General features: G+C 45.5%; 2 protein-coding genes and 1 long non-coding RNA gene across 5 annotated transcripts in view; 2 read left to right on the forward strand and 1 right to left on the reverse strand.

Moving 5' to 3' along the window:
* RCSD1 (RCSD domain containing 1) overlaps window positions 1-7,320 on the reverse strand; it is a 32,785-nt gene extending 25,465 nt beyond the window's left edge. Inside the window, exon 1 of the mRNA XM_032679232.1 lies at window positions 7,137-7,320. Within this exon, the coding sequence (XP_032535123.1) occupies window positions 7,137-7,142 (6 nt within the window). The 5' untranslated portion in view covers window positions 7,143-7,320. The remainder of the gene's footprint in view (window positions 1-7,136) is intronic.
* On the forward strand, window positions 1,544-23,244 carry LOC116782488. The gene is made up of 3 exons (XR_004355251.1): window positions 1,544-1,554; window positions 16,141-16,148; window positions 22,751-23,244. It is a non-coding gene; the product is annotated as an uncharacterized LOC116782488 (long non-coding RNA).
* Window positions 16,901-23,240, forward strand: CREG1 (cellular repressor of E1A stimulated genes 1). Of its 3 annotated transcripts, XM_032679233.1 has the most exons (5): window positions 16,938-17,273; window positions 19,436-19,555; window positions 20,894-21,078; window positions 21,211-21,243; window positions 21,653-23,240. In XM_032679233.1, exons 1-5 carry the CDS (start codon window positions 16,953-16,955, stop codon window positions 21,687-21,689), a joined length of 696 nt encoding a protein of 231 aa, XP_032535124.1. In that variant the 5' UTR covers window positions 16,938-16,952; the 3' UTR covers window positions 21,690-23,240. The 3 variants fall into 3 exon arrangements, with proteins under 3 accessions (XP_032535125.1, XP_032535124.1, XP_032535126.1); XM_032679234.1 differs by lacking the exon at window positions 21,211-21,243 and having other exon boundaries at window positions 16,901-17,273; XM_032679235.1 differs by lacking the exon at window positions 21,211-21,243 and having other exon boundaries at window positions 20,894-21,151; window positions 21,653-21,773.
* Window positions 23,245-27,702: the final 4,458 nt, after the last annotated feature.

The raw sequence follows: 27,702 nt of genomic DNA on the forward strand, positions 1-27,702 counted from the left end.
CTGGGAATAGAAAATCACAAGGGTAAATGAGCCTACACAGAGCTTCCAACTGCTGCAGCTTCCAGGACTCATCAGTTAGGACTGTGCTATCTTTGTAACACATTGCTATTAAATTAGGTATTCACTGGATACAGGCAGATCAGAGAAGGGGGTTCGTATTTATCTGAGCCAGGAATTTAGTCTCAAAAGGTATGCAGATATGGAGTGGAGGAAAGTGATAGCAAGCACTCATCTGGCAGCCAGCTTGAGGTGTGAATGTTAAGTTATACCCACGGAGGCATCTTGTGAGTGGGACCCTGGGGAGCCCCAGCAGCACTGAGGATCCAGGTCTTAGCACCCTTTGACTTCACCTGGAGTCTCCAGTTTGTGAGACCCCTGAAAATCAGGTCCTACTCCAGGGAAATGCACCCAGGCAGCTTTAATTTGCTGTTATATTTGAAAATGCCTAAGTGAATTTTCAGCCCAGTCTGGGTCAGCCATAATGATGCACTAGAAATTTAGTGTTTTCCATAGTTAAATGACTCTAGATACCTTAAGGAAAATGCACACAAGCAACTCCTGAGTTGCAGCTTGGCCTTCAATGTAGAATTTTTTTGGGGGTGATCTGAAGAAGATAATGATCTCTGTTTCTGAGTAAACCTGATCATAAAAATCTCCCCAAACGCTGTAACGGAGAAACCCAACGTTTGTAAGAGCTTCAAAACACTCTACCTACTTCAGTGCTCTGTTTCTTCTTCCTGTTGGCTGATTGAAACCTGTTTACACGTTCTCTCTGTGGCAAGAAGAGGGACTAAGTTCCTTCAACCTCAGGCACAGTTTCTCCAGACATAAGCTGGGCCACCGGAACCAGGTGTCCAGGAAGTGTGGGCTCAGTGCCTGCACACCACTTGCTCAGGGAACAAGGCAGCACTAGGAATGTCACTGGCCAGCATGTCACTGAATTCACAGATCTTAAAATGAAAGGTGTTGAGAAGAAAAAAATATATCCAACTTACAACCACTGGAATTGCTGGAACGAGCCAACGATTTTTCTGCTGCAGAGCAGAGTCAGAAGAAATAAAACATGACAGTTTCATTACTCGATAGCTTTTCTCTCCCATGGGCTACAAAAAGAGGTTTCCAGCTTCCACCTTGAGGACCATGTGCATGCCCGTGTTTGTTTGCATGGAGAGCCCCTCTGCCTCTAACTGGGAACGAACAGCTCCAGACTGGGAATGAAAACACTGGGTTTTCGTGGAGGGACCGTGTTGACAACTCTGTGTGCTTCGTAAAGACCAAGTGGGAAATCAGATTAAACTGGGCACATTTCACAAGCTAAACATGCACTCGCTGTAGGGCCCAAGGGGTGAAATTCCTGGGAAGCCTGGCACACAAGCTCAAGTGTGTGTATATTAAAACAGGACATGTTTCACCTGAACTTACATCAGGGGGACATGGCACTGAGCAGAAAGGTGTTTCCAGATGATTGACTTGAATAAGCCATGATTGCTGTTGCAGTACACAGTTTTAAAGGATAAAGAAACAGGAAGAAAGAATAAAAATAAAATTGGTTTTGTGTTTTACACGGGCAATAAAATAACCATTCCCAGACTCTTGCAGATGTGATGCCAATTTATTTTGACCTAAGCTTCCCACAGGCAGTAGTTTGCTGGGCTGGAACAACATACTGCAGCAGGGAGGAATCATAAGCACTTTTGAGGCCTGATGCTGAATAGCCACTAGCTTCTGCCAGCAGCCCCACACGTGGAAGAACTGCAGAAACAGTATGGTCCTGGCCCCTCTGGTGGCCCTGTCAGTGCTACTGCCTGAATACAACAGATCACTCCTGCCATTATCTTTCTTATGGTCAGCCCAGTCTATTTTTGAATCATTCATGGGAAAGAGATTTCCACTACATTTGGTTTCCAGCACACTATCCCAAACCCTGCCAGACCTCACTGTTACAAATCTTTCCTGCTATTTGGTGAGATATAAATTTTCCCTTTAATTGGATCCCATTATTCCCAGGCATGCTGCTTTTCCAGTGCACTAACTCCTTCTGTTTCCTCTGTGTTGAAAGTTTTAGACTACTGTCCTCTGTCTCCCTGCAAAGCCACACTGACTTGTTTAACTCCATTCTCCTGAGCCAGATTTCCTTCCTTGCATTTTTGTGCCTTTCTGTGCACAACAAGTCGCTGGTCTGCACCCTTCAGATACCTAGGCTTTCCAAACCACACACTTCAATTCTCTGTGCATTTGAGAAGCCTGAGATGAACTTTGTCAAAGCTGGCAGTGGTGAATCAATATCCTTTGCAGACTGGCCACTAGTAATCCACACTGACCACAATATCGTGTGCAGCTCGTTACAAAGGGCAAACAGGTTTATTTGCCTGAGGACTCTTGTGTGCAACAAAAACCAGCTCACAACTTTGTAAGTTGTATAGGCTTTGAGCTCTTTTGAAATTTGATGATGAAGAACGAAAGAATGAGCCGTGCATCTACACCAGCTGTCAATCTGGCAAGTCTGTTAACTACTGTTAACTAACCAGGTGAAAACAGAACGGAAAATCAACCCTAGTTTGTATGGGCTTGGCTATTTCCATGACAAAAAGGTTTTCTAGCAGCAGGTATTGATAAAGCAATGCTGATGTTTTCCCCTGTTCTTCAGATAAGGCGATGCTGGGAATGTATGAGAAGGTATGCATAATATGCTGCTCGATTAGACTGTGGAGTACAGGATAGAAGGTGTTTCCAAAATGCAATCCCATGACTTGGGACACTCAGACAACCAAAGGTTACACTTGGGGAGTGAGGAGGGGTTCAGAAGAATCAGCCCTCCCTGGTGACACGGGAAAAGCCTGAATTCCATTTACTCTGGGGTCTCTGCTAGGTACAAGAAAGGGTCACAGCACAGCCCATGAGGTTTGGGTTTGCTGTTTTCTGTCCTTTAAGTGAGAGGCCTCCAGTTGCTGTGATATGGAAGTCTGGCAAACCTGATCCTTTCCAGGACCCTCTGCTGCAGACGTGCAGGTCCTAAATCTGCCCAGACCTGAGGAATAAAATAGGGTCATATGGTACCTCTCCTGATGTATCTAAATACTCTTCCCTTTATCTACACAGGCACCCTGCACAAATGTGTCGCTTTGATGAGTTTGGGAGGAAACACTGAAAACAAGTGTATTTGAGGTTAAACTGTTCTGTAAGCAAAACCAAAAAGAGGGGACAATTATTGTTTTAACTTTCAGAGTGAAAGTCAAGCATCAGAGTTTCCTGAGAAAGGGAAATTGTTTCCTGGCAGGCCTAACCATGGCATAATGCCTGTTAATCTCTGCTCCACAGCTGCAAGGGTGGGCAGAGACCTCTCTCAGCCCAGCTCACCTACTGTCCTGCTGCTCTGAGGACCATGATGGTCACACATTTCAGCCCCTTTATCTGCACATCCCCTCCACTTCAGTCCTCCTGGGTGACAGGTCACATATCCTTCGTGCAGTTTTCCTAAGGACAGGGTAAGTGCCTGTTCTGAAAGCAAGCTGCCCTGTCGTTTGGGTGAGGGTGTCATTCCTTGTGGCTGTGGGAATGGTGCAGCAACTGGGATACTGGACCTGGAAATGTTGTGATGTCTGGCAGACCACAGCACAAAGAAAAACAGTGCTTCTGACCTTGCCTGTTGAGGGAAGGAATGTGTTTGAACCCCAGGAAGTTTCTGCAGTCTCTCAGTGAGATGGAGAATGGTGGACTCAGGAATTTTCTCCACACTGCTCTGCTGCTCCCTGGAGGAGTGGGGCAGGACCCCTCTGTGGTACCCTCACCTGACACAGGAGGTGGGGCTTTACTGAAAAAAGCAGTGACTCCAAGCAGTTACTCAAGATGTCCAAGATGAAAACACTGGTGCAGGGAGAGCACAGGGCCTGGGGCTGGAGCCATGCCCAGTAGGTTGCCCAGAAGGGAAGTGGTGAAGTGAGCAGAGATCTTCCCTCAGCCCTGGAAAAGCTGTCCCTCTCTTGAGCCAGTGTATCAACAGGAAAAAGGAAGATCTAGCAGGAGTACTTACAGAAAAGAGACGTGGGAATGGAGATGTCACAGAATTAAACTACAGCTGTTGGTAGGCACAAAGAAGAGGGGAGCTTTCCCAAAATAAACCTGGTTGCTGCACCTTTGCGGCTTAGGAACCCATCACACCACAGGGAGCCACTAAAGCAAAACTCAGTCTTGGATTGCTTCCCTTTGCTGTGTGAACAGAGTTCAAGTGTCTCCATGCTCCCAAGCTCCTACAGAGAGGCTGGGAAGAGGAATGCCATGACTGCTGTTGGGCTGCAGAAAGCCACAAGCACTTTGAGCGGATGCCTTAGCTCACATCTGCAGCAAGGTTTGGTGCAGCTCTGGGAATTAGACAGCTTGGACCAAATCCGAAGATGTAAACTAACACAGCAACACAAAAATTTCTGATCCTTTTTGTACCAGGAGTGCAAAGAATGTTTAGTGTTTTATAAATGGCTTAGCTTTCATCAGTGCAGCTTTACACATTTTTGATATGAACTCCTCATGTTAACAGTCTGTGGTATAAGCTTTGTGATTTCAAGTTCCTTTCATCAGCCCTAACACTGGAAAGAAAACTGATTCTGAAATCTATCTTGCATCAAGAAGCTGCATCTTAAAAAAAATCCCAAACTGAAGATCGGCAGACTCCCAAAATTACATGAACTGCAAGAACAGCATTTTGCTGCCTTTTTCTCCCTCTTCAGGGTCTTAAATGGTTTCAGTTGCTGCTTTCGATGTGGTACATTCCTGACAGCAGAATGGCTAAGGTACTAGTCCCTAAGGAGTGGCAAACCCACACTGACCACTCCGAGAAAGCAATCCCAGCTATCTCACTTCTGTGGGTTTTTCAAAACTAGGGTCTTCCTGCCAGAGACGTGATGGAAATCAGCTGTCTAGGTCAGCCCTCTGCCCTTTTTCCCCTAATGCTGGTAATCCTCATGTGTCCCATTAGAGCAAAGAGCTTACCAGTTATGCCAGCAGGAAAGCACAGAGCAGCCCTGCCTGCCAACGATGAAGCAAAGGGGGAAATGACAGGACTTCTCGTTCCTGTTGCACAGGATCATTAAATCTGGTTTTAAAGCAAGAGACTGTGCTGAATCCCTGGGTCCTGTTTACCATGCCTGTGAAAAGCCCTCAGGAAGAAACAGAGTGGAGAAAATCAACTGATGGGAACTCAAGTTCTTGCTCTTGGCTCTATTTTTGTCTAATATCTTCTTACCTTTGGGACATTAAACAGCTTTTCGGAGGCTTGGGGCAGGACCAAATGCACTACTTACAAAATAGCTTGGGAATTGAGATGTTTTAAAAATAAGAATGGAAACAGCAATCTGTAGATGATAAAAAAAGGTAACCAGGGCAAAAAGTGTGAAATAGAGGTAAAGGGGCAAAATCAAGAGCAGGGAACTTTTAGGTCGGATACTTCAGAGAAGCTTCCTGACCATCAGACCTTCCACATGTGTCACACATCTCCCAAAGGAAATGGCAGGTCTGTCACTTTCTACTCCAAAACACCGCTGTGGCACACAACAGAAAATACTCAAGGGGTGCAGTCCTCTGTGTGTGGAGAGGAGAAGAGGAGAGGGGGTAGGGGAGAGTGTCCTCAACATGACAAAATATCTGCTTCAGCCCCAAGTCAGTCTTTGCTCCATATGTGGCTTACTGTGCATAGAGGACACAAAAATTAAGAGCTCAGCTCCCCATTCCCTCTGAGACATCCCAGGATATTATATAGTGAAAAAGAATAAAAGGAGTATTAGCAGTTACTGAATCGGGTTCTGTCAAACCTGAAAACCCTTATAAAGCTACACATCTGTCATGCCACATGTAGTCTGTGCTGAGTTGGTTTGATCACTGTTTGGTCTTTTCTCCACCCCAAAATCTATTCAGATAGTTTGGTTGAGGACTTTTTTTTGTCATGAACATGCCTGAACACACCAGCTCTTTAACCCTTGCCTGTGGGGACGGTCAGCACAGATAACAAGGATGGCAACGTGAGCACCTGGGTGTTATCAGAACTGCCCAGCTGAGCTATGCCTTGGAAATCTTCAAAGGCAAACTTAAGTGGTGCTTCAAGCACTCTGTTCCCTGGCTCTGTTGCGTGTCCCCTGCTGTTGGGACTGCATCCATGCAGAAAAATGCTTATCTAATATAAAGTGTTCAGTAAGATCTCTCTTTAGCTAAGAGAAATACCAAATGTCCTCTCTTTCGTCATTTGAGGTTTTGCCAATGTTGTAATCACCTTTCTATTTCCTGTGCCCCTCCTAAAAATAAATATTTTTATTCCTTTGCCACTTAAAAAAAAAAACCTGTTCGGAAAGCTTGCAAATCCAGTCTGACATGACCAGCACCATCATTCCCATTTTGAATGAATGGAAAAAGAACCAAGGGGAGGTGAACTGCCTTGCCCAAGAGGGTGTTACACAGGAGAAGGAAGCCAGACTGCTGTCCACCAGCTGTGTGCCCACCCTCCCCCCCCCCCCCCCGAGACACGAGATCCAACTCTCCCGAAGCACGGGACGTGTGGCACGGAGAAAAAAGGACAGGAAACCCTCCAGGGGTGTGGTGCTCATCTACCTTGCTGAAGCAACAGTTCTTGGGTCCTCTTTCGTGAACCAAAATGCTCTGTTGATAACAAAAGTGACACCTCCCAATCCACGTGGAACGAGGGGTTCACACAGCTCGGGGTCCAAATCACTGCTGCTGCTGCTGCACGGGTTGGGTAGGAATCAACCCCAAGCAGCCTCCCAAGCCTGTTCCTTCTCCTTATGTCCCCATCTTTAAAGGCTTCTTAAAACCCCCTTTCAAAATGATACCTTTTAAAATCTAACTCTCCCATCCCCGAGATTAAAACAGTAAATGGCAGTCCTTCCTCGTTCCCCTTTCACAGATGTAATTTCTCCCCATAACATCCCCCTACTTTCCAAATCTGGACTAAAACCCACAAAATAGTCTGAGGTGCATGGCAGGGGCTGAGGGGGTAGGAGGGGAGAGACCTTTATCTGAACTCCAGCGAAGAGAGATTTTGAAGCTGCCTTTAGTGAGAAATTGCTTTAGCAAGGTGGAGCTAAAGCAGATCGAGGAGCGAGTCACAAGCTAGTGGAAATAAAAGTTTTCTTTACCTCCATGTCCTGCAAGAAAGAGGTGTCCTCGGGGCAATCTTTCTTCCCCACCCCTTTCCCTCTTATCTGTGGGAAAACTTCAGCCGAGCCAGAGCAAAATCGTGCCGCCGTGGAGGGAGTGTTATATCCAAGCCCCTGCTCAGCTTGAAAACGGACAGAGCCCAGCGAGTGGCCCTGCACTACGAACAAGGAAGAAGGGCGGGTGGGTGAGAGGAAGGGAGGGAGGGGAGAGGAGGGGGAGGCAAGGCAATCAGGGTTTAAATTTAGACACAAATCTAAACAGATACTGTCCTTCCCGGAGTGCTGGGCTCAGGAGACAACAAGCAACAAACTCTGCCGCTGCGCCCAAACTTGGGGACACCACATGTGCATTTCCTCCCTTCCTTTCTTTCTCCCCTCTGTATTTTCTATCACCTTATCTTTATTCCCTTCCCACCCACCCACCCCTGTTTTGTCTTTATTTCTCTCCGCTCCTTCTGGTTGCTGCCCCAGTGTCCCTGCCTGGATCTCCCCTATCCAGCCTTCCCTTTCCAAGTCTGCAGGGTCTCCTCCTCGTCGTTTGTGAGGACGATCTCCTTCCCTCTAACTGCAGCTTCCCTTCTCTCTTCCTTCACACTTTTCAGTAATTTCGGTCAGCAGTCTTTAGAGTGGTTAGAGAGGCAGAATAGGAGGAGAGAGAGGGTGATTATTGGGGTTGAACAGAGTTTAAGGCTTTGATGTCCTGGTGCTAGGACCCCCAGGAAGGACAATATCTGCTGGGTGATTCCCCAGAGAGACAACAGGGTGTTGCTCAAATATGGGCACAAACAGAGGGTCCCCATGCAAGGTTGTCACTGTCCAGCTGCAGAGCAGGACTAGCTCTTTCCACCCTGAGTTTGTGCCTCACAACACCAGATCAGAAGGTGCAGGTTGTTCTTCCCTCCCTCCACAGGGATGGACATACTTGTGCACTGGAAGCGAGAAGCTTCCACGGCGATAGAAAAATTCAGACGGGGGAAAACGAAGCCTCTGGAATGTTTTGCTACAGTTTCCCTTTCCATTCTGATCACAGTGTTGCAAACCGGACATCTCTTTTAGCAACTGTTTGCATATGCTTCCTTCTCAAGAATTTCAGTCCCCACCTCTCAGAGCAGGGTGGTGCAGAGGAATTTGGAAACACTCCCTTTGTCTTCTGCTGGCTTCCTTGTCTTGTGTGCAGCTGCAGAGTGACACAATGTCATATCGTCATTTTGGCAGGATACCTTGGGGGCAGAAGAGGGTTAAAGCATATTTTTCTAAAAGGGATGTATACTTTTGCTTTGCAGTGTTTCACAAGTCCCTGCTGGCTATGGCTGAAAACACTCCAGAATGGATTTAAATGTGAGCACCACGATATCCCAGTTTACTGTTACCAACACTCGTCCTTACAGTGTAGTTAACTGTTGCTGTACTGCAAGCTGTGGGACTCCTGTGGAATTAGCAGCTTTAAATCGTGATCTCATTATCCCCCAAATTCAATGTACAACAGTTACTCTGTCCCCAGCCAAAAGAGCGATAGGCTGAGTTGCTGCAATCTGAAGATTGGGCAAGAGGACTAATTAATCTTCAGTTGTTGAAACACTAGATTAGTTGAAACCCCTCTGCTGTACGTAACCAAAAGATACTGCAACTGTAGATATAAGAAGAGAGATTAAAGATCTAAAAGAAACATAAAAATGAAACTGCTTGATGGGAAATCCTATTCATTTCTTCAAGTCCTGACAGTGATAGGTCAGGAGAGGGAATAGGAACTGAATTGAGAAGCAGGGAGGGCAGGATTCTTCTTATGCTTTGCTTGCTGTCAGGACAGAAGCAGGATTTCAAGCTCAGGGATTTCACTGGACATGGGTCACAAGTGTTGTTTTCAAGATTTCTGTCATGTAACAGACTGTCAAAATCACACCTGCAATGGCTGCTTCATGCTGCTCACCTTCTGTTTCAGTATTTTCTTTTTGCTTTCAGGGGTTGTACTCTGCAGAGGAAACTGTTTGCTTAGTTCTACAGAAAAGGAAACCGCCAGACAGAACCAGTATCACTTTACCCATACCAATAAAGCAAAGGTAGTTGCAGCTGCCCCCACCACAATTCTTCACTCTATTTCTGCTCCCAAGGATCTTGCCACAGAGCAAATCTTCTCTGCCAGCAGGATTCCCAAATGCCACTGCTCTGAGCACAGTACACAGTTTTTTAATGCTAAATCTTTCTTCCTTCAGGAGCAAGGAGGGAATGCACAGAAATAAGGTACATGTTTTTCTCCACGCAGGAAGACATGAAGTGTGGCTTGATTCTCCTCTTTCTTTTTTCTGGACTGAAAACCACTAGAAACTCTGAGCAAACAACCCACATGTTTCAACTGCCAGGACTTTGTAACAAACGTTATTAGGGGAGGTTATACTGAGAAACTGGGTGTTTTACATGATGCACATATGCAAGTACGGATGTGAGGTATCTGTGAGTATGACTCTCTACATCCCTGTGTATATCTCTGCTTAGAGACTTTCTGGGATACAGCAGTGTCTAGGAGACTAACTTGTTCTTATATGCAAAAAAAAAAAAAAAAAAGTTGCGACATTTGTTCTGCTCTGGAGGAAAAAAAAACCATCCTCATCACTACAAGTGCCATTAAAAGGGGTTGTAGGGGGGAATTTCCTTGGACTGAGAAAATGTTGCAACTGTGGCTGCCTGGATTTTGCAGCTTCCCAGCTCATTATTTTCAAGACATGTGAGGCCAAACCAGCAAGTTTGCTTCAGGCCAAATGAACTGGTACTCCTGCTACGGGCACCACGTGGGGGAGAGGTGCAAGGAACTCCTTTATCCTGGCATTCCTGCAAAACAGGTGGCATAAGTAGTTCTGCCATGCTCAGAAATACCACTTCTAATATTTGCTGGCCTCCTGCATTTTAGCTATAGAGGACAGACAGTGGAACCTCCACAGGGTGCTGGAGTGAGCGACAGAGAGGAGATGTAGGGATGTGGCAATTCTTTATTCAGAGACTAGCTAGTAAAAAAAGTTTCTGAGGGCATCTGAAGCTTTGACTCTGGCATTTGTGCCCACACAGCAACCTCATTCGGGTGTGTCTGCGTAGCTGCCAAATCTGGGAAGGTATGTTTGTCAGGGTGCTGGATGAGCAAAGGGTGGAGGGAGCTGTGGGTTCCTGAAAGACAGATTGAAATTCTGTACTTCGTCAAGGCATTTGTCGAGGGTTTGGTAGAGCTCACCTGTCAATGCCAGTATCTGAAATCATTCTGTCCACCTCTCTGTCTGGCTTTGGCTGCTGCTATCCACATGATTTCCCAGAATTCATACTATTACCCAGCAGCTGTTACTATGTTGGGCTTTCGACTGCCTGAAAACGGGTCTCAACCCTTCCTGTTCCCACTCAAGCAACTCAATTCTCAACTGAAAAAAAAAGGGGGATAAGGTAACCACAGAAAAAAAAAAAAAAAGCATTTGCATTTCAAAGATCAATCAACTCTGAAAGCCAACATCCTGTTTTGGGCTGGCTTTGCACACCAGCCCCTCTGACAATGGCAACCTGACAGGAAGCGAACGTGAGCAGCGTTTTTCTAGGGGAAACTCCCTTTGTTGAACCCACCATTCTGCTCACTGTGCTCTGAAGCCTCTGCCCTCGCCCCTCAGCATTTTAAACTAACGCTGCCGGCGCCGAGCCTCACCCTCCTCTTCGGGGAGTTATCAGCAGGAAATGAAGTCAGCTGGAACGCTCTGTACCATCGGCATTTCTCTGGTCTGTGCCGCGCGGCTGCAGCGAGGCACGTCTGGGAGCACACGGGCACACACCGTGCCAGCACCCAGACGGACACACGGACACTGAGCACCCCTGGGGACCGGGGCCAGAGGGAAAGCCCCGTTACCAAAGGTGCCTGCACTAAATGAAAGGTTATAAGTGACTCTTGCTGAGCTGTGTTGGACAGGGAGTGTGAGATCGTGTGTTTTTCATACACAGAAAAGTAGGTGACGGAGACTAACTGAAATATTGAATCATTTCACGTGTCCCTGACTGCCAGCTGGCACCTGAGTGCTAAAATCATGGTTCACGTGGACCAGGCTTCTTAATTCCCAGGCTCTGAGCAAAAGCCTGTCCCTAAGCAGAGTAAAGTTAGGGGAAAATGCTGTATGGTACAGGGAGCATGTCACCTGTGATGCTCGTAGTAATGAGGTCACACTGAGGTGGCTCACCCTCATTCATACCAGGCCACTTGGGGCTGGTGGGTGGTGTACAGGCAGCTGGTGTCATCTCTTTCTTTGGAAAGCTCTTCCTTCACTGCTGATCTGCTTAACTTCAGAGAACAAAGTGAGCTTGGGTATTAAGAGGCATGGCTGCAACCCATTGTATTAATATAGTGATGGGACAAATACTACCAGCATCGGCCATTGAAACCTTGCTTCCAGACTGAACAATCCCTCTATCAGTTACTAGTTTTAATACACAACAAAGCTTAATATGAACAAACCAAACCACTCAGAACATGAGTGCTGATACAATCCCAGGTGTCTGTGTCAGATACAACCATGTTTTTGATTACACTGTTCTCAGGCCAGTCCCACTGCCTGTCTCTCTACATCCTAGAAAGCAGTGTCATAAGCAGTGGCCCTCGTCAACAGCTTCCTCAGCTCAAGTGCTGACTGAACAGCACAATTTTCTGACTGAAAATGGGACAACATTTCTGGTCCCCAGCTGGTTATGGAGAAGGGAAGCTTGCCTTGCCACTGCCTGTGTGGTGGCTGCTAAAAAAGGTAAGAGGACTTTCAGCTGAATACCAGCTACGTTCATTGTAACTATCTTCTAAAAACAACACTGATGAAAAGGTCAGTTAAAAAAGCTAAACTCCCAACCAAGGTAATTCGGGAACTCTGAGGGTAAGAACAAAGCACGTAACACCTTTCTGTGTTCAGCAAAGGTCTGTGTTGTGTGCCATTTCCTAACAGCAGCAGTGCTACACTGTTTGGCGGGACTGATATCTCCTCAGGAGGGTATCTAACCAACATTTTTAGAAACAATTTGCATGGTGGGTCTCATGTGGCACCGAGCGCTGGCACTTCAAAGCACTGAGTGCTTCAGCTTTTGCCAGAGCTGACTCACAGGTCAGTCGCTTCTGTCACACACAGCGGCAAGTGGCTTTAATCACTTTAATCGCTCTGGCTGTCATTTGGATGCAGAGGGCTGGCCAAGCTCTACACACAGCGAGGCTGCACAGCCTGCAAGTGTTATCTGGACACAGGCAGGTTTCTGTTCACGGACAGACCGCATGACTGAGACAGGAAGCCTGGACCAGCGCACAGCCAGACTGCGCGTCTGAGGAGAAACCTTGTCCAGCCCAGCCCACACCCAAACCTTGCCCAGCCCATCCCACACCCAAACCTTGCCCAGCCCATCCCACACCCAAACCTTGCCCAGCCCAGCCCACAGCCAAACCTTGTCCAGCCCAGCCCACACCCAAACCTTGCCCAGCCCAGCCCACAGCCAAACCTTGTCCAGCCCAGCCCACAGCCAAACCTTGCCCAGCCCAGCCCACAGCCAGGCCGTCTAAAGAGAGAGCTGGCTCGGGGAAATCCAGCTGTGAAGAGGGCAGACAAAACATGATGGTACACTAGCCCACTCTCTGGCTAAACTATATCTTCTCCAGAGACACAGCCTGGAGCCCACCACGTGTAAAACACAGTGGAATAAAGACTGATCCATGAGCTGGCCAACTCCTGCAGGAAGGAGTAAACTGGCTCCATCTTTGGTGAGATATTAACTGTCTATTTACTGGTTTTTTTCAAGCAATAAAGCACATGAGTTGAAAATGAGAAGTACTGGCTGGCAATACTTTCTTGACCTTGTTATGCAAGGGTGCTGAGAGCCTCTAGACATATTGCACCACAGCAGAGAGAATCCTTCTCCTTTCTCTGAGATCCAGCTGAGCAAGTGAGAGAGCCTGGAGATTGACTTCAGATAACTCATCCTTTCAGAGCAAGCTGAAAGACTTAAAGACCTTATCCCTCACCCTTCAGGTTCACTCCACACAGCCCATCCAAGAAATAGGGAACCAAAACAAGCCCCCTTTTTTCACTGCAATGTTCAAGACACTCTATACATCACTGTGTACTGTCCACTGCAAAGACCACTCAGACTAATAAATCCATTAATAAATCCCATTCTCCATAGAGGAAAGCCAGTGCTATTTGCTTCCATAAATCCTGCCAAGCACTGAATTCCCACCAGACTCATCAGCCCAAATCCACTGGGATTGGGCAGCAGCAGCCCTTGGCAGCTGGGGACAGGAAAGGCTGCAGATGTGCCACAAGGCTGTAAAAAGGCAGGGAGAGGCAAGGAAAACTTGGCAGACCTTGTTTGGCAGACCTTTTCTCTTGGCACCTGAGAAAAACACCACCATGTGTTCCCAGCAGTGACAGGAGGACTGAGGAATGATCTCCCACTCTCTCTACGAGGTTCACTTTGACTCTCCTGCCACAGGGGCTGTGTGGCTCCAGTAACATGCACCCTTCCTATAACAGGAGGGATGGCCACATACAGCAAATACATATATCTAAATCCAGAACATGATTTTTTTTTTCTGAGCAAAATAATAACAATAATAAAGAATTGCTAGCCCTGCTTGCCACATCCTATCTTCTTTCCTTTCTATCCTTTTTTTTTCCCTCCCCCTGTGGCACTTATTGTTTGTTACTTCCACATGCTCCCTATGGTATCCCTTCTTTCCTGTGCTGACCCCACCAACCACCTCCTGCCTGTTCCCTGTCATGCCCTGCTGTTCCCCAGTAACACCATTCACACACTTATACCCTACCACCACCCCCACTCATCCCTTTGGCTGCATCAAAAAGATCAAGTAGAGCTCCCAGGCCCTCCAAGGGCAGGACTGAAAATGGAGAGAAACATGCAGTTTTTGTGTGTGCACAGATACACATGTTGGTAGGGACAGAAAAGAGCAATTTATAATGTCTCTGTTTTAGCCATAAAAAACTCTTAACAAAATGAGTTTGTTGCATCTTGTTTTCCTCATCCCCTTTTCTTTTCTATTATACTTCTTCTAGACCATTTTTGACCCTTTCTTCCACACTCCTCTCACTCGTGCAGAGCAGCTCCTGTCTTTTCCCCTCCAACATGTTCCACTCCCGCCCCTCACCTGAACAAGTTGTATAATCCTGCATACACAAAGACAACCTTTAGCACAGTCTCTTCTCTCATAACTCACTCCTTTTCTCCCTCTGGTTTTCTCCTCAGCACTCTGCCCCGAAATATCCCTTGTCCTGTACTACACACAAGGTCACCTGTATGGCTTTATTTGCTGGAGTGGTTGTCACTCCCAAGCTCAACCACCTACCTGAGCTGAATGTCTGCACATCAGGGGGTTCAGAGCACCCTTCTTTCTTTTTCTTTTTCTTTTTCTTTTTTTTTTTTTCCAGGAGAAGGCAGCAGCAGAAGGCTCTGTGTGTCTGGGATCCAGAGGAGAGGCAGGAATCTCTGCCCGTGCTCTGCAGGCAAGGGGAATGCTGGAGGAAAAACTATTTGGTTCTGCCTGTATAGGACAGCAGATAAATGGTAGGAGAGGGATGTGTGGTGTGTTTTTCTTCCTGAATTCAGCCCAACAGAATGATCCATCTGGCCTTCTACAAGCTGTGGGTGCTGTAAGGGCAGACTGTAGTTGCACAGTAAGTTAATTTGGGTTTCTCAGTGGTATATTGCAGGACACACTTGGTAGGATTGAAGTGGAAAAATGAAAATTCACTGTCTTTCAGGGCAAGTTGAATCAAGTCTCAGTATTACCCCAGTTAAAAACATCTCTTTATACAAATCTTTGTAAGGATACTGAGCACAAAGTGGTGGCTACAATAAGGTATAGCTCAGTGTTTATTTCGGTAAGTAATGCAATTAAGTGGCCTTCAGCGGAATGGTGTTCAGCTAGGAAAACCAAGTCTTGCAGAAGAGAGGGCTCTGACATACAGAGCCTGCAGTGTGCAAGAGATATAAGACCTGAGCTCTGCCTAATGGCAAATCATCCTATAGTCTTTGCTGCCTAAACCAGTTCGAGACAGTCCCCGCTTGCTGTAAGTAAATGACAAAGTTTGTCTTAGGGAAAGCTGGGCCACAAACACCTGCGGTGACACAGAACCAGCCCTTGGGACTGATTTGGCAGTGGGCAGGGACAGCGGGGCTGATGGTGCCACGACCACCCTTTGACCACAGAATTGTTCAGGTTGGAAAAGACCTTTAAGATCAAGCCCCACCACTAACCCAGCACTGCCGCGTGCACCGCTAAACCACGTCCTCAAGTGCCACATCCACGTGGGTTTTTTTGAACACTTCCAGGATCTGACGGACTTCCACAGGCAGACAAGGCAGGGCCGACGCCAGGGGGGACTGGTGCTGCGGGGCACCGTGCCATGGGCTATCCCGGGTCACCCGGGCCCCGCAGGACGGACCGGCTCCGGGCCGGTGGGTGCCGGAGGGTGGGTGGGCAGCGCTTCTGTGCGGGGCTGGCTCTGCCCCGGGAACCGCCGGGAGCCGCCGAGAAAGGCCGGGAGCCGCTCCCGGGAGCCGCCGGAGCCGCGTCCCGCCAGCGCCCCCCGCAGCCCGACGGGATCCCTGCCCCGATGGACCCGGGGGAGCCGCTCCTGCCGCCCCGCCGACCCGTGATTGATTGCCAGGGAATTCTGCGGGCCCAGGCCAGCGCTGCCACGTTCGACAGGACCAACACTTCGGTCACAACAACCCCACGGAGCGCTGCAGGATGGGCACAGAGCGGCTGGAAAGCGGCCCGGTGGAACAGACCTGGGGGCGCTGGTCCACAGCAGCGGGACAGGAGCCAGCGTGTGCCCAGGGGGCCAAGAAGGCCAGTGGCATCCTGGCCTGGATCAGGAAGAGTGTGACCAGCTGGATCAGCTCCCCCTGTACTCGGCACTGCTGAGGCCGCACCTCGAGCGCTGCGTCCAGTTCTGGGTCCCTCACTCCAGGAAAGACACTGAGGTGCTGGAGCGTGTCCAGAGAAGGGCAGTGGAGCTGGGGAAGCGTCTGGAGCACAAGTCCTATAAGAAGTAACTGAGGGAGCCGGGGAGAATCAGCCTGAAGAAAAGGAGGCGGCTCGGGGATGACCTTATCACTCTCTTCAGCTCCCTGAAAGGAGGCTGTAGCCAGGTGGGGGTCGGGCTCGTCTCCCAGCAATAAGACGAGAGGACACAGCCTTAAGCTGTGCCAGGGGCGGTTTAGTTTGGACATTAGGAGTAATTTCCTCATGGAAAGAGTGATCAGACATTGGAAGGGGCTGCCCAGGGAGGCAGTGGAGTCACTCTCCCTTCGAAGTGTTTACGGGCGGACTGGCCGTGGAGCCCAGTGCTACGGTCTGGCTGACACGGTGGTGTTCGGTCTCAGGTCGGACTCGGTGATCTCAGAGGTCTTTTCCTACCTAATTCATCCTGTGACCTTGCGATTCTGAACAGCCTCTCGGTAATTGCCGGGCTGCAGGCGACTCCGCCCCGCCTCCCTCCCTCACGGACCGCCGGACGCCGTGTCAGCGCCCTCAAGGTTGTTTACAACTACTGCGCTCATGGACCCGCCCCCTGCGCTTCTCATTGGCCAAAGAGCGCGAGCCTCGCGAGCCCATTGGCTGATGGCCGGCGGGGCAACCCCTCACTCCCAGAATTGCCTCTCATTGGTGAAAGCGGGCGGGCAGCGCCGTTCCCATTGGCGGGGAGCGGAGAGGCCCCGCCCCCCCCGGCGCGCGGCCGGGGCTGTGCGGGACGCGGCGGCGCGGCCCGTCAGTCGGTGGCGGGGATGGTGCGGGGAACGATGTCCGAGTGCGCGGCTGAGAGGGGGAGGATGGCGGGGCTGCTGCTCCTCTGCGCGGCCTCGGCGCTGCTGCTGGCGGCCGTGGGGGCCATCCCGCCGCCCGAGGAGGCGGCGCGCATGGCGCGCTTCGTCCTGCACAGCTGCGACTGGGGCGCGCTGGCCACGCTGTCGGCGCAGGAGGGGCTGCGCGGCCGCCCCTTCGCCAACATCTTCTCCATCAGCGACGGGCCTCCCGGGCCCTTCGGCGGCAGCGGCGTCCCCTACCTGTACCTGACGGACATGGAGATCTCCGTGCAGGACCTGGAGGTGAGCGGGGCAAGGGGTGTGAACAGCGTGAGCGGTGACCACCCACGGGACGCCCAGAGGAGCGCCCGGGGTACTGAGGGAGTGTCGAGTTTTGCTTGGTTGCCTGCGCTTTTTCATCTCACTGGCAAGCGCTGGTTGGAGTTTCTTTTATTTTTTAAGTTCACGTTAGCCTTGCGAAGGCAGCGCGACAGCACTGAGTTCACAGAATCCCAAAATCCCTTAGGGTTGGAAGTGACCTCTGGAGATCATCCTGATGCTGAGGCAGGGTCACCTGGAGCAGGTGACACAGGAACGCATCCAGGCTGTTTGGAATGTCTCCAGAGACTCCACACCTTCCTGGGCGGCTGTTCTAGTGCTCTGCCACCCTCAACGTAAAGTTGTTCCTTGTGTTCAGGTGAAACACTTCTTGTGGTTTAGTTTGTGGCTGTTCCATGGATCTCACCTCATTTATTATTATCCCTTGAGCAATTATTATCCCTTGAGCAGCTCAGCATGAGCAGTGCTGTCCGTGTTGACACTCAAAAGGCCTCCTGAGAAGTTCCTGCTCACCCTGGCCTTGAGAAATGGCAGAAGCAGCACCAAACAGAGGAAGTGGCTGGAACTTCCAGAACCACCGAGCAGAGAAATGAGGCCCCACAGAACGTCAAAAAAAAAAAAAAGAAAAAAAAAAAAGAAAAAAAAAAAAGGATTGGGAATTGGCAGTGTGGGACTTAAACAAAGAGGGCTCCTACACAAGCTGCTGAAGGAATAGTGATTAAATCTCTGGAGCTTACCGTAAAGGGAAGCACACAAGGAAAGGCAGCATTGGCATGCTGTGGCTCTGAGTGTGTGTAATTGGCCTTGTCCCAGTTCTCTTGCCTACCTGTGGCCAAGGGAGTTGACTAAAAGCTTAGGGACATAGCAATCGTGTGCCTCCTTTACAAGAAAACCTTTTTTGTTCCAGTAGCTGTTGCAGTGTTAGTAAAAGAAACACAAAACACAAAATAATCGAAAATTTTCTATTGACTTTGTTTTATCATAAAGCCTTTTTGTTTGTTCCGGGCCAGGTTTTACTTTATTACAATAAAAATGCTTTAGTTATGGATCTAAGTGCTGTAGAAATTTATCTTGTATAGTATCTCCCCCTCCACCCCCAGCTACAGCCTTTTGTTTTCAGAATAACCTAAAAACTGCGGTGTGAACTGCTGCTGGACGTTTCCCTTCAGAAGGCTCCTCAGCAGATCCTCATTTTGCTGTTACAGGGCAGAGACACTTGACGTGTGATAGTCACGTGCAAGGGAGAAGGTGCCGAGCAATCATGAGTCAGCTTTTTCTGTAGTTAAGCGACTTCCTCTCTGTCGGGTGGTGGCTCCTGTTTCACGAGTTCGCCCGGCACTCTGCGTAGTGTTTGAGTGACTTTTGGGGGTTTCTTTTGGGCATGAGCCCTTCTAGTGAAATTTCTCAGAGCAGGTGAAACTTTCCTTGCTGGGAGATAATGAACCTTGGGATGTGACATTCTGCGTTAGGGAGTCCTGTTTTGCACCAACACTTTTCAAGCCACGCTCACCAAATTAGTTTTAGAAAAGCAATCAGACACAGATTCTTTAATTTTTCAAGTTAGGTGTTTCTCTTAGGTTTTATGAGTGTGTCTAAAATTCACTTCAAATTTCAAAAGAGCTGACTGGCTTAGAGCAGCTTGTTTTGAAGGAAGGAGTTGTTTGATTTTGGTTTAACTAATGTTATTAACAGCTGTGAAATTCAGTTGGTTACCTTCTCAGTTACTCTTTGTCCTTCCACCAGAATTAATGAAATTCACTGTATGTCCTTTTTTTTTCTGTACTGTGTGTAGTTATAAGAATATGCCATCATTTGAAGGTGAAATAGCAGGACAGTATATTGAGTTCAGAGTTTTGAGGAGTGCTGTTTTGTGACATTTGCATTTTATGCTAAAAAGCTTCAGCACATTTCAAAACTGGGCATTCTTTCAGATTCAGAGCTCATCTAAGTAGGCTTTCAGATACAGTCAGGAAAAGGTGATGACAGCTTTATTCTTTTTGGCAGTAATACCGAGCTGAAGAAACTACCAAGAGCTGAATAAAGCACCAAGAGCTGAAAGTGTGGCGGGGATGACATTTTTCTTGCAAAAAGGATGTAAACCTCTTATCTTACTTCTTGCATTTCAGGTCAATTCAAATGCCTCCTTAACTGTGTCTCTGGCACAGACTCCTTACTGCAGGAGGCACAGATATGATCCCCAGAATCCCCTCTGTGCCCACATAATCTTCGTTGGGAGCATTGTGAAGGTAAGCAGCTGAAAGCTGGCACTGGACAAGGCTGTGTGCATCCAGTAGTGTTGTTTAGTGGGAGGAGAAGAGAAAGGTTTAGAAATTCTGTGCAAAAGCATGTTAAGAGATGTTATGTGCTGTGATATCCCAAGGCTGGTTCGTAGTTTGAGGAAAATGAAGTTACCCCTTGATATTTGCAGGAGCTTTTTTGGCAAGTCTTTAACAAGGAATTTGGGGGGACAACACTGTAATCTAGGAAGTCTCACTCCTTCCCCTAGATGTGTTCTGAAACTAAGAAATCTAAGGCAACTCACTTGGAAAAGCCTTCATACTTCATTCACATCCCTCCTGCCCAGCTAAATTCTTTGGTCCATGCATTGTGACAAACGTGCTTCTGAAACTTTGTTGAAGTAAATATTTGCCTGAGCAATAAAGTTACAATATTAAAGTTACAATATTAGAGCAATAAAGTTACAACAATAAAGTTACAGTATTAGAGACAAAAAAAAGTGCAGTGTATATCTGATGGCATTGCTGCCAGGGCAGTATTCTTTTGTGTACCAGTACTTTAGAACTGCACGTGTTATTCATTGAAGATTTTAATCCCTTCATTGAGGACAATGATTGAGGATGAGAAACAGTCATCATTGGATGACTTAGATCTTAGATGATAATAGTCTAAATGTTAGTGTTTTCACACCTCTGTGTTTGCACATTGCACTCAGCAATCTTTCAGTTGCCTTCCTGAGTTTCTCGTTGATAATGGAGTTGGGTTATTTTAGTTAATTCTTCTCATACCATACTCGGAGCTCCAGCTTGTTAATTTAACTCTTTAAACGTTTGCACATTGCACACTGTATGTTAAGTGCTGTCACACTTTTCAGCTTCCCTTCTCTGTAGGTTCTGCTATACCATCCTATTTGTGTGTGTGTGTGTGTTTGCAAAGGACTGAACACAGTTCAGATCTGTGTCAGTTTGAATGAGCATGTGCAGAGGAGGCAAAATTGCACATAAAACATCACTTTGTAATAATTCAGCAAGAATCCATACTCCTCTGTTCTGTGTTTTGTTGAAAGACTTATTCTTATGTTGATGAAGTACTTTCTTGCTCATGCTAACTTTAAAAGCACCCTTTTGATTTAATGTTAAAATCAGCTGCTTTGGAATTTTTGTCTGTCTCACATACACCACACTGAAGATGAGTGGACTCTGCCTCAGTAAAGAGTCCCCTGTGACAGGGCATGGCAGAACTGAAAAGAGCACACTTCACTCAGCAGTGGTTTTTTTTTTTTTTTAAACTAAAATCTGTCTTTACGTGACTACCTTACTGTAATACTTTGCTATTTTTTTGTTTAGGTGAATGATTCAGAAGCAGTCTTGGCAAAAAAAGCATTATTCAGTCGCCACCCTGAAATGGAAAGTTGGCCTAAGGATCATGATTGGTTCTTTGCCAAATTCAACATCACAAACATCTGGGTCCTCGACTACTTTGGTGGATTGAAAATTGTGACACCAGAAGAATATTACAGTGTCAAACCTTAGTAAGTATTGGAGTTTTTCATGCCTAACCCTCGCTGTATTTGAAACCTGTAAAACTTCTCCTGATTATTAACAGTATGTACTATATACTACCTGTCTCTGGTTTTTATATGCATTTATGTCTTTTCTCTAAGTGGTCTACTGGATGCAGTGTCTGAAGTCATAAGGTATGTTTGAATAGGGGATCCAACTGTGTAACAGTATCAAATATAGTATCTGTAGAACTGTACATGATTAACTGCGCCTCAGCTTAAGTAGTTTCTTGGGAGGAGGGACTCCTGTAGAGTGGGCACAGTCACTGTCCTCTGAATTAATTGCAAGACAGATGATGTTTTGGTGTGATAATTAGAAGCAACAAGACTATTCAGCATTTATGAAGTTGTATTAATGGGATTGCAGCAATACCACTAATGTATTCCAGAACAAAATTGCTGTTGAATCCATCATTATGATATTAAAGTATAGAGAAATTGTGTTCTTTTGCCTACATAGAAGTTAGTCTTCAAAACTTTCAAATGTATTTTAGCTCAGCCAGCAATTATGCAATCATTTCACTCTTATTCTTGCTCCTTGTAGGTGGGAGAAGATCCGTGTGATGCTGATGTGGAAATGAATTTACTTCGGCTGTTTCACGAAAGATTTATTTTTCCTGTGTATTGTAGAGCTGAATTAATAACACAGTAAATCAAACACCTCACATTGTTAATGAGCATGCATTACCCTTATGAGGCAGATTTAACTTCTCACTAACTTGAATCATGTCGTGCTCAAAAACCTTTGTGCATGAGCCATAACTAAATTTTATTCATTGGATGTGATTTTGGAAAGGTGGCTGACAGTCTGCATTCAGAAGTGTTGTGTTTACTGGAATCCAAAGGATTAGTCCAGTTCTAAAGCTTTCAATGCCTTAGTTGAATAACATCTGTTTGTGAGCACTCTCCAATTCCGTTTTATTTTTAATAACCAGTTTAGTTTAGAATTTTATGGCAAAGTACCACGGGATGGCTCAGCTGACTCGCCTCAGTGGAATGGAAAGAACTGCTTGTGTTACGAGGGTAAATGATGTGCTGAGTTCCCAAATCCTGTTAAGAATTTCCTTTGCACGCTGATGCACTCGCTCATTTGAGCCATTTTTTTATTTTGCTGAATGTGCTGTAGGATACAGTTGTATTTATGCAAACTGTACATGTACCTCAGGATAAGTTCTTGGTACCTCTTCAGTGGTTACATGCCCTGACCCTTTAATAGAAACAGGCTGATAATACCTCAAGTATCTGACTTGAGTATGAGAAGAGTAGTGGCTTGTAAACTCAGTGACACTGTTGTAAAGGATAAATGTTTTCTGATTAGGATTCTGAAATCTTCAGCTTCGGCAAGGTGTCAGTTTTTATTTCCCTCAGCAGTAGAACTGAGAAGATTTTTGGGTTTGGAAGCCTTACACATCACTTCTGGGTTAGTAAACCAGAAGTGAAAAATAAGCAATACAGTATGACACACATGATTCATGATTTGTAGAGAATGAAAATTAATGAAAGGTGTGCATAGTTATTTCTGTGTTAAAATAACTTGCACACAACCACAAAAAAAAGCCCAAATTAACACCTTTTTACATTCTTTCTCATCTGCTGTGTGCTAAGTTCACAAACACTGAAAACTATTTATGAACAACTATAGGACATATTACCTGGTTGACTTAGAATGTGAGAATTTAGACTCCTTAAAGGCAGATTCTTATACAGAACAGTGGGATTTCTCATATAAAATCCCTACATCTTAATGTTGTTGTTATATCACTCCTTTTCTCAAATACTGGAATGATGTGTGAAAGTATTTGTTATGTGACTTATTAAGTTTTCCTTCTCCAGAAGGTGGGGGGGGGAAGGTACTTTTTACTGTTCTTCTATTTTAAAACTAATTTAGGATAAAAAAAACCCCTTACAATATGGAAACAATTTATGTTGAACAGGTAACACTGATATTTAATATGAAATTGAAAAGTATTTTTATATAAGGCATGACAGTTGTGGAAACTCATATGAATCTTTGTCATGGACTTAATCTTTACTGTGAGAACACCTGAATGCATTACATGTCACCCTGTAACTTCTCATGTGTGAGACTGATGATGCTGAGCTTTTGTTAAAATTAAAATATTTTTGGACAAGCGGTGTCAAGTGTTATTTGTTGCACGTCTGAGGATTCCTCTCTCCCTCCTGCTCTCTTTCATGCAGGCACTCTCTCTTCAATGTTTGTGTTTTATTGTTCCTCTGGAGTCTTTCATGCTTGCAAGGATAAAGGGGGGAAACATCCCTATTTACACGTGGCTTTCCCCTCCATGGATGAAATAAGCATCTTTGTGTTTCACTTTCTTTCCTGCATCTAACACTGTGAAATGGAACATAATAACAGTGGAGTTTGTGAAGGTGAATACAAGGAAGCCTTATTTGATTATGCTTTTCAGCCAGAGCTTCTGCATTTTGACATGAAATCTGTGTCATTAGCAGGCAGGTTTTCAGCCATCCCCAGGAAAGCAGGGCTCCATCACATATTAACAATTAGCTGGAAAGGCAAATGCTGTAATTCTCAACATCCCTTCTTCCTCCAGCAGCTTTTATTGCTGAGCATGACATCCTGTGGCCTGGGCTGTTCCTCTGGTCAGTTGGGGTCAGCTGTTCCTGCACCCCCAGACTCCTTGCTGGTAGGGCAGGACATAAATAATAACAAACATTTGTGTGTTATCAGGACCGTTTAAAGCATAAATTCAAAACATAGCCCCAAACAAGCTGCTATTGAAAAAAAACCCCAAAACTCTCCATTCCAGCCCTAACCAGTATACCACCTTCAGAAGTACCACTTCCATAAGGCTTGCTCTGTGTCTGGTTTTCTTGTCTCACTAGTACCTGTCTGGTTTTCTTGTCTCACTAGTACCAATTCCCAAGTCTTTTCTGATTGTGAGTGGAAGGGCTTTTTTCAGTAACAATCTTAAACCAGTTTTGTAACACTACTGCATTTTATTGGAACAATTTTAGATCGTCCAAATCTCTTCACATTTGAAATTTGAAAGGACCCCAACCAGATTTTTTTTTTTTTTTTGAAAGTGGTGAACAGCAGAATGGTTAAGATAGATGTACAGACCTGAATTTGAGATTTTGATCTGAGAAGCACTATCTAAAATTGTGTCTGTGCATCTCATTGAACATCTTTTGTGTGTTTTTATATGTAGAAGTGGAATGTAAAGGAGATGAGGGTATCAATCTCCCCTAGTGATAGGTATGTAAATGTTAATATCACCAACTCAAGAAAGTCACCAGCTTGTCCTGTCCTGTGCCCCTTTGTTCTATTTGGCTCATTCAGGAACTTGCTTGTGAGCATGTTTCCTTTTTTCCTCATATCCAGAAGCAATACTGTGGCTTAGAAGAGGCCAAGGATAAGAAATTGATACAACTGCAAGCAATGAATCAGTGTTTCAACCTCTGACTGTGTCCTCTGCCATGGCACGGTGGAAGTATCAGGTCATATTCTCGACAGCAATGAAATCAGCCACCATACCCGGGGAGATAAGTACCTGCATCCACAGATAGGAATGTGAGTCACAGGATAATTTAGGCACCTCACTAATTCACAGGATGTTTGTTAGCTGGGAATCTAATAAGGATAATCACAGCCTGTCTCTCTAACGACACAGTCATCTTCTTCCTTCTACTTCCTACTCCACGTTCTTCCGTCTTTGTGCTTCTTCTTGGCGTTCAATTCTTGATTTTCAATTTCTCTCTTACATTTTAATGCAAGAGTTGTGCCCAGGAGGTTCTTGCAACGCGCTACATCATTACAAACTAGAACTTAAATATATCAGGCATTTGTTTAATCTTTTAGTCAGTTCTCTCTGGAATTAATTTCTTAGCTATTTAGTGATCTTCGCAATAAAATAGAGGTAGCTCAGAGTATTAGATTAATTTGTTTTCAAAAAGCTTTTCATGAGAAAAACCATCGAATCTAGATTAAAAATCCAGTAAACTGATATATTATTGTTGAACACAAGAGGGTGCCATAGACTCACATTCGGCTTGAGTGTTAAATGTTTAATACTTAAAAGTGGTTATTGAATTCATCATAACTCAAAGATGCTGGAAAAGCAAACGACGGGGGTATAATACGAGGAAATTCTTTTTCTACAGTGCTTTACATTATGAATGCTTCCCTCCATAAACACAGCAGCCTGCTGGCTGGGAAAAAAAAAAGGAAGCATTCATCATTTTTTTTGTGTTTTGTAATCATTCTGTGCTGTGGAGAGCCAGAAGTAATATCCATGAAAATGATTTAAAGGGTTTTAAATTAAGAAACTCTAGTAAAGGAAATGGAGACAGGTATAGAATGCCTCGGAACATCAGCTGGGAGCTGCCACCTCCAGACTCTGCAGCGTTTATTTCTGCCAGTATGAGAATCCAAAGAGAGAGTGTTCATTAGCGTGGCAGTGCTTTGGCTTAGGCTTATTGTTAGCTGGATTAAACCACTTGACTCTGGTTTGTAATTTCCAGCAGTTAATTAATCTTGGATTCTTTGAGAGCCCCTGGTCCCTCTCCAGTGGTCTGGGCTGCCTGTGCAGGTGTTTGGGTGGTGAGGTAGAGCTGGGAAAGGCCTGGAGCTTCCCCTCTTTGTCTGGGGCTTGTGCCAGAGCTCCCAGTGTGGGGTTGTGTGTCTTGGTGTTAAGGCCCCTGCCCTGCCATCCCTTCCAGCTCCTCTGCTTGGGTGGAGCAGTTGGTCCTTGGTGCTCCCCAATAGTTGTATTTTGCCTACTGGGAAGCTCAGTCCTTGAGCCTCTCAAGCAAGACTCCTGCAGTTGCTCCCAGGGCTTTTTGACTTAAGAACTTTTGTGTCTAGAGCCTTCCTCTGGGTTTCTGAGTTGAATTACTGTGTAAGAAGATTAGACTGTGAGACTGTTTGTTCTGGGTATAATGGTTAATGTTCTTTGTAGCCTGGTTTTCTATGGAAATAAAGCTCAGGTAACATGTTGTCTGGGTACTTGCTTTTGTCAGATTTGTTTTTACTTAGTTGGATTCAGATCTGAAATCAGAAGCCTCAACTTGAAGCCACCCAGTCCCTATCTATGTCACAACAACTGGGAGCTGAAGAGGGGAAACAAAACCCAGTTCATGTCTATTAAAGTTACAAAAGTAATGAGTTTTAAAAATTGGAGTTTCGTTAGTTGTGCTGATCGTAGGGCTGGAGCCTTCTGCTTGAGTGCAACCAGGTATTCATCTAGTATCTGAAGGGGTGAAATTTTATATTATTTAGTGGATGGTAGGTTTTAATCAAAGAACCTGATAGTTGTAATGATTGCTCTGAGTTATTTTTTCCCTCTAGCTCTTAGTATCCTATAGAAAAGCCTTAACAATTCCCCACTACTGTTTGCTTCTGATTCCTGCAGCTGTTAGCATTTCTTTTGCATAGAGTTTCTGCAGTTTAAACAAAACAGATGCCGTGTTCGTGGTGGTGGGTCCAACAGCTGATGTGGGTCTTGTTGAGAGAGGAAAGTCTCTCCCTCAACCTCAATAATTTGTCATTGTGTGTGTACCCACTGAGGTCTAGAATTGCTTCACGTTATTTTTGCTGCTGCCACTGACTCAGATTGTAAACTTTGCACCCTCGGTTTCCCACCCCACCCCCCATTTATAAAAATGTAAATACATGACAGTTAGTAAGATTCATGTCATAATACTTGTAAATCATCTGGGGAATGTTTTTATGCCAGTGGAATTTATTTAACATCACTCAGTGCTAAAAAGTAACCGTTTCTAGACTGAAAGGTAACAATTGTTTAGAGATAAGAAACAGAGAAATAGTTGCAGTATATGATTATAAGAACAATGTGCACTTCTCTCCTGGCGTCATTTAGCCAAGAGCAGTTGCCTAATCAAGCATGAATTGGATTTTTGATTTGTTTTAAAAGCTTAAATGAATTTCAGATAATTTAATTAAGTTTTCCCCCAGATGAGCATTTGAAAAATGCAGAAGTATGTGTTAGGGATGAAGAGGGGAAGAAAATAAAGGAAATGAAGATACTTGTCACATGCGTTAAAATCTGACTTCTCAATAATTTTATATTCATAAAATGCATAACCTTACTGATAAATTACATTCTGTACAGCCATGCAAGAAAATAATGGACTTGCTCTATAATTAAAAAGAGTGTTTCCAAAATGTGTTTAGTGGTCAAGTCCCAGGATTTTTCCGCGTATATTTTAATGTAATTGGGGAATTTCACCTGCAATTAACAGGTGAAAATGCTGATGATGCAAGAGAGCTCAGTTTGATTACCCTAAAGGAAAAGAAACCTTGTTCTTCCTTCTTAAGATATGACACAAGCAGTACTCTCTTGAGTGCATTAAAAAAAAAATAAACCAGAACAGATCATAAAGGCTTCATTGAGGAGGAAAGAATAGGACAATACAGATTCAGTAGTCTCAAAACTGAGCATGCAAAGAGTGTGTATTTTAACTTTCTACTAACAACTCCTTTAGAGGTTTCCAAAACCCTTGTTGCACTGAAAATTTTAAGACCATAGGAGGAACAGGAAATGGTCAGTCACAAAAATCCTCAAAATAATGAATAGAAACTTGTTCTTGCAC

This window comes from Chiroxiphia lanceolata, chromosome 2, assembly GCF_009829145.1.
Source record: "Chiroxiphia lanceolata isolate bChiLan1 chromosome 2, bChiLan1.pri, whole genome shotgun sequence".
NCBI lineage: Eukaryota > Metazoa > Chordata > Aves > Passeriformes > Pipridae > Chiroxiphia > Chiroxiphia lanceolata.

Coding starts and splice junctions, on each gene's coding strand:
- CREG1 (XM_032679233.1), top strand. CDS start 16,953: ATGGTGCGGGGAACGATGTCCGAGTGCGCGGCTGAGAGGGGGAGGATG. Junction 19,556..20,893: donor TCGTTGGGAGCATTGTGAAG/GTAAGCAGCTGA, acceptor TTTTTTGTTTAG/GTGAATGATTCAGAAGCAGT. Junction 21,244..21,652: donor GCAGTGTCTGAAGTCATAAG/GTATGTTTGAAT, acceptor TGCTCCTTGTAG/GTGGGAGAAGATCCGTGTGA.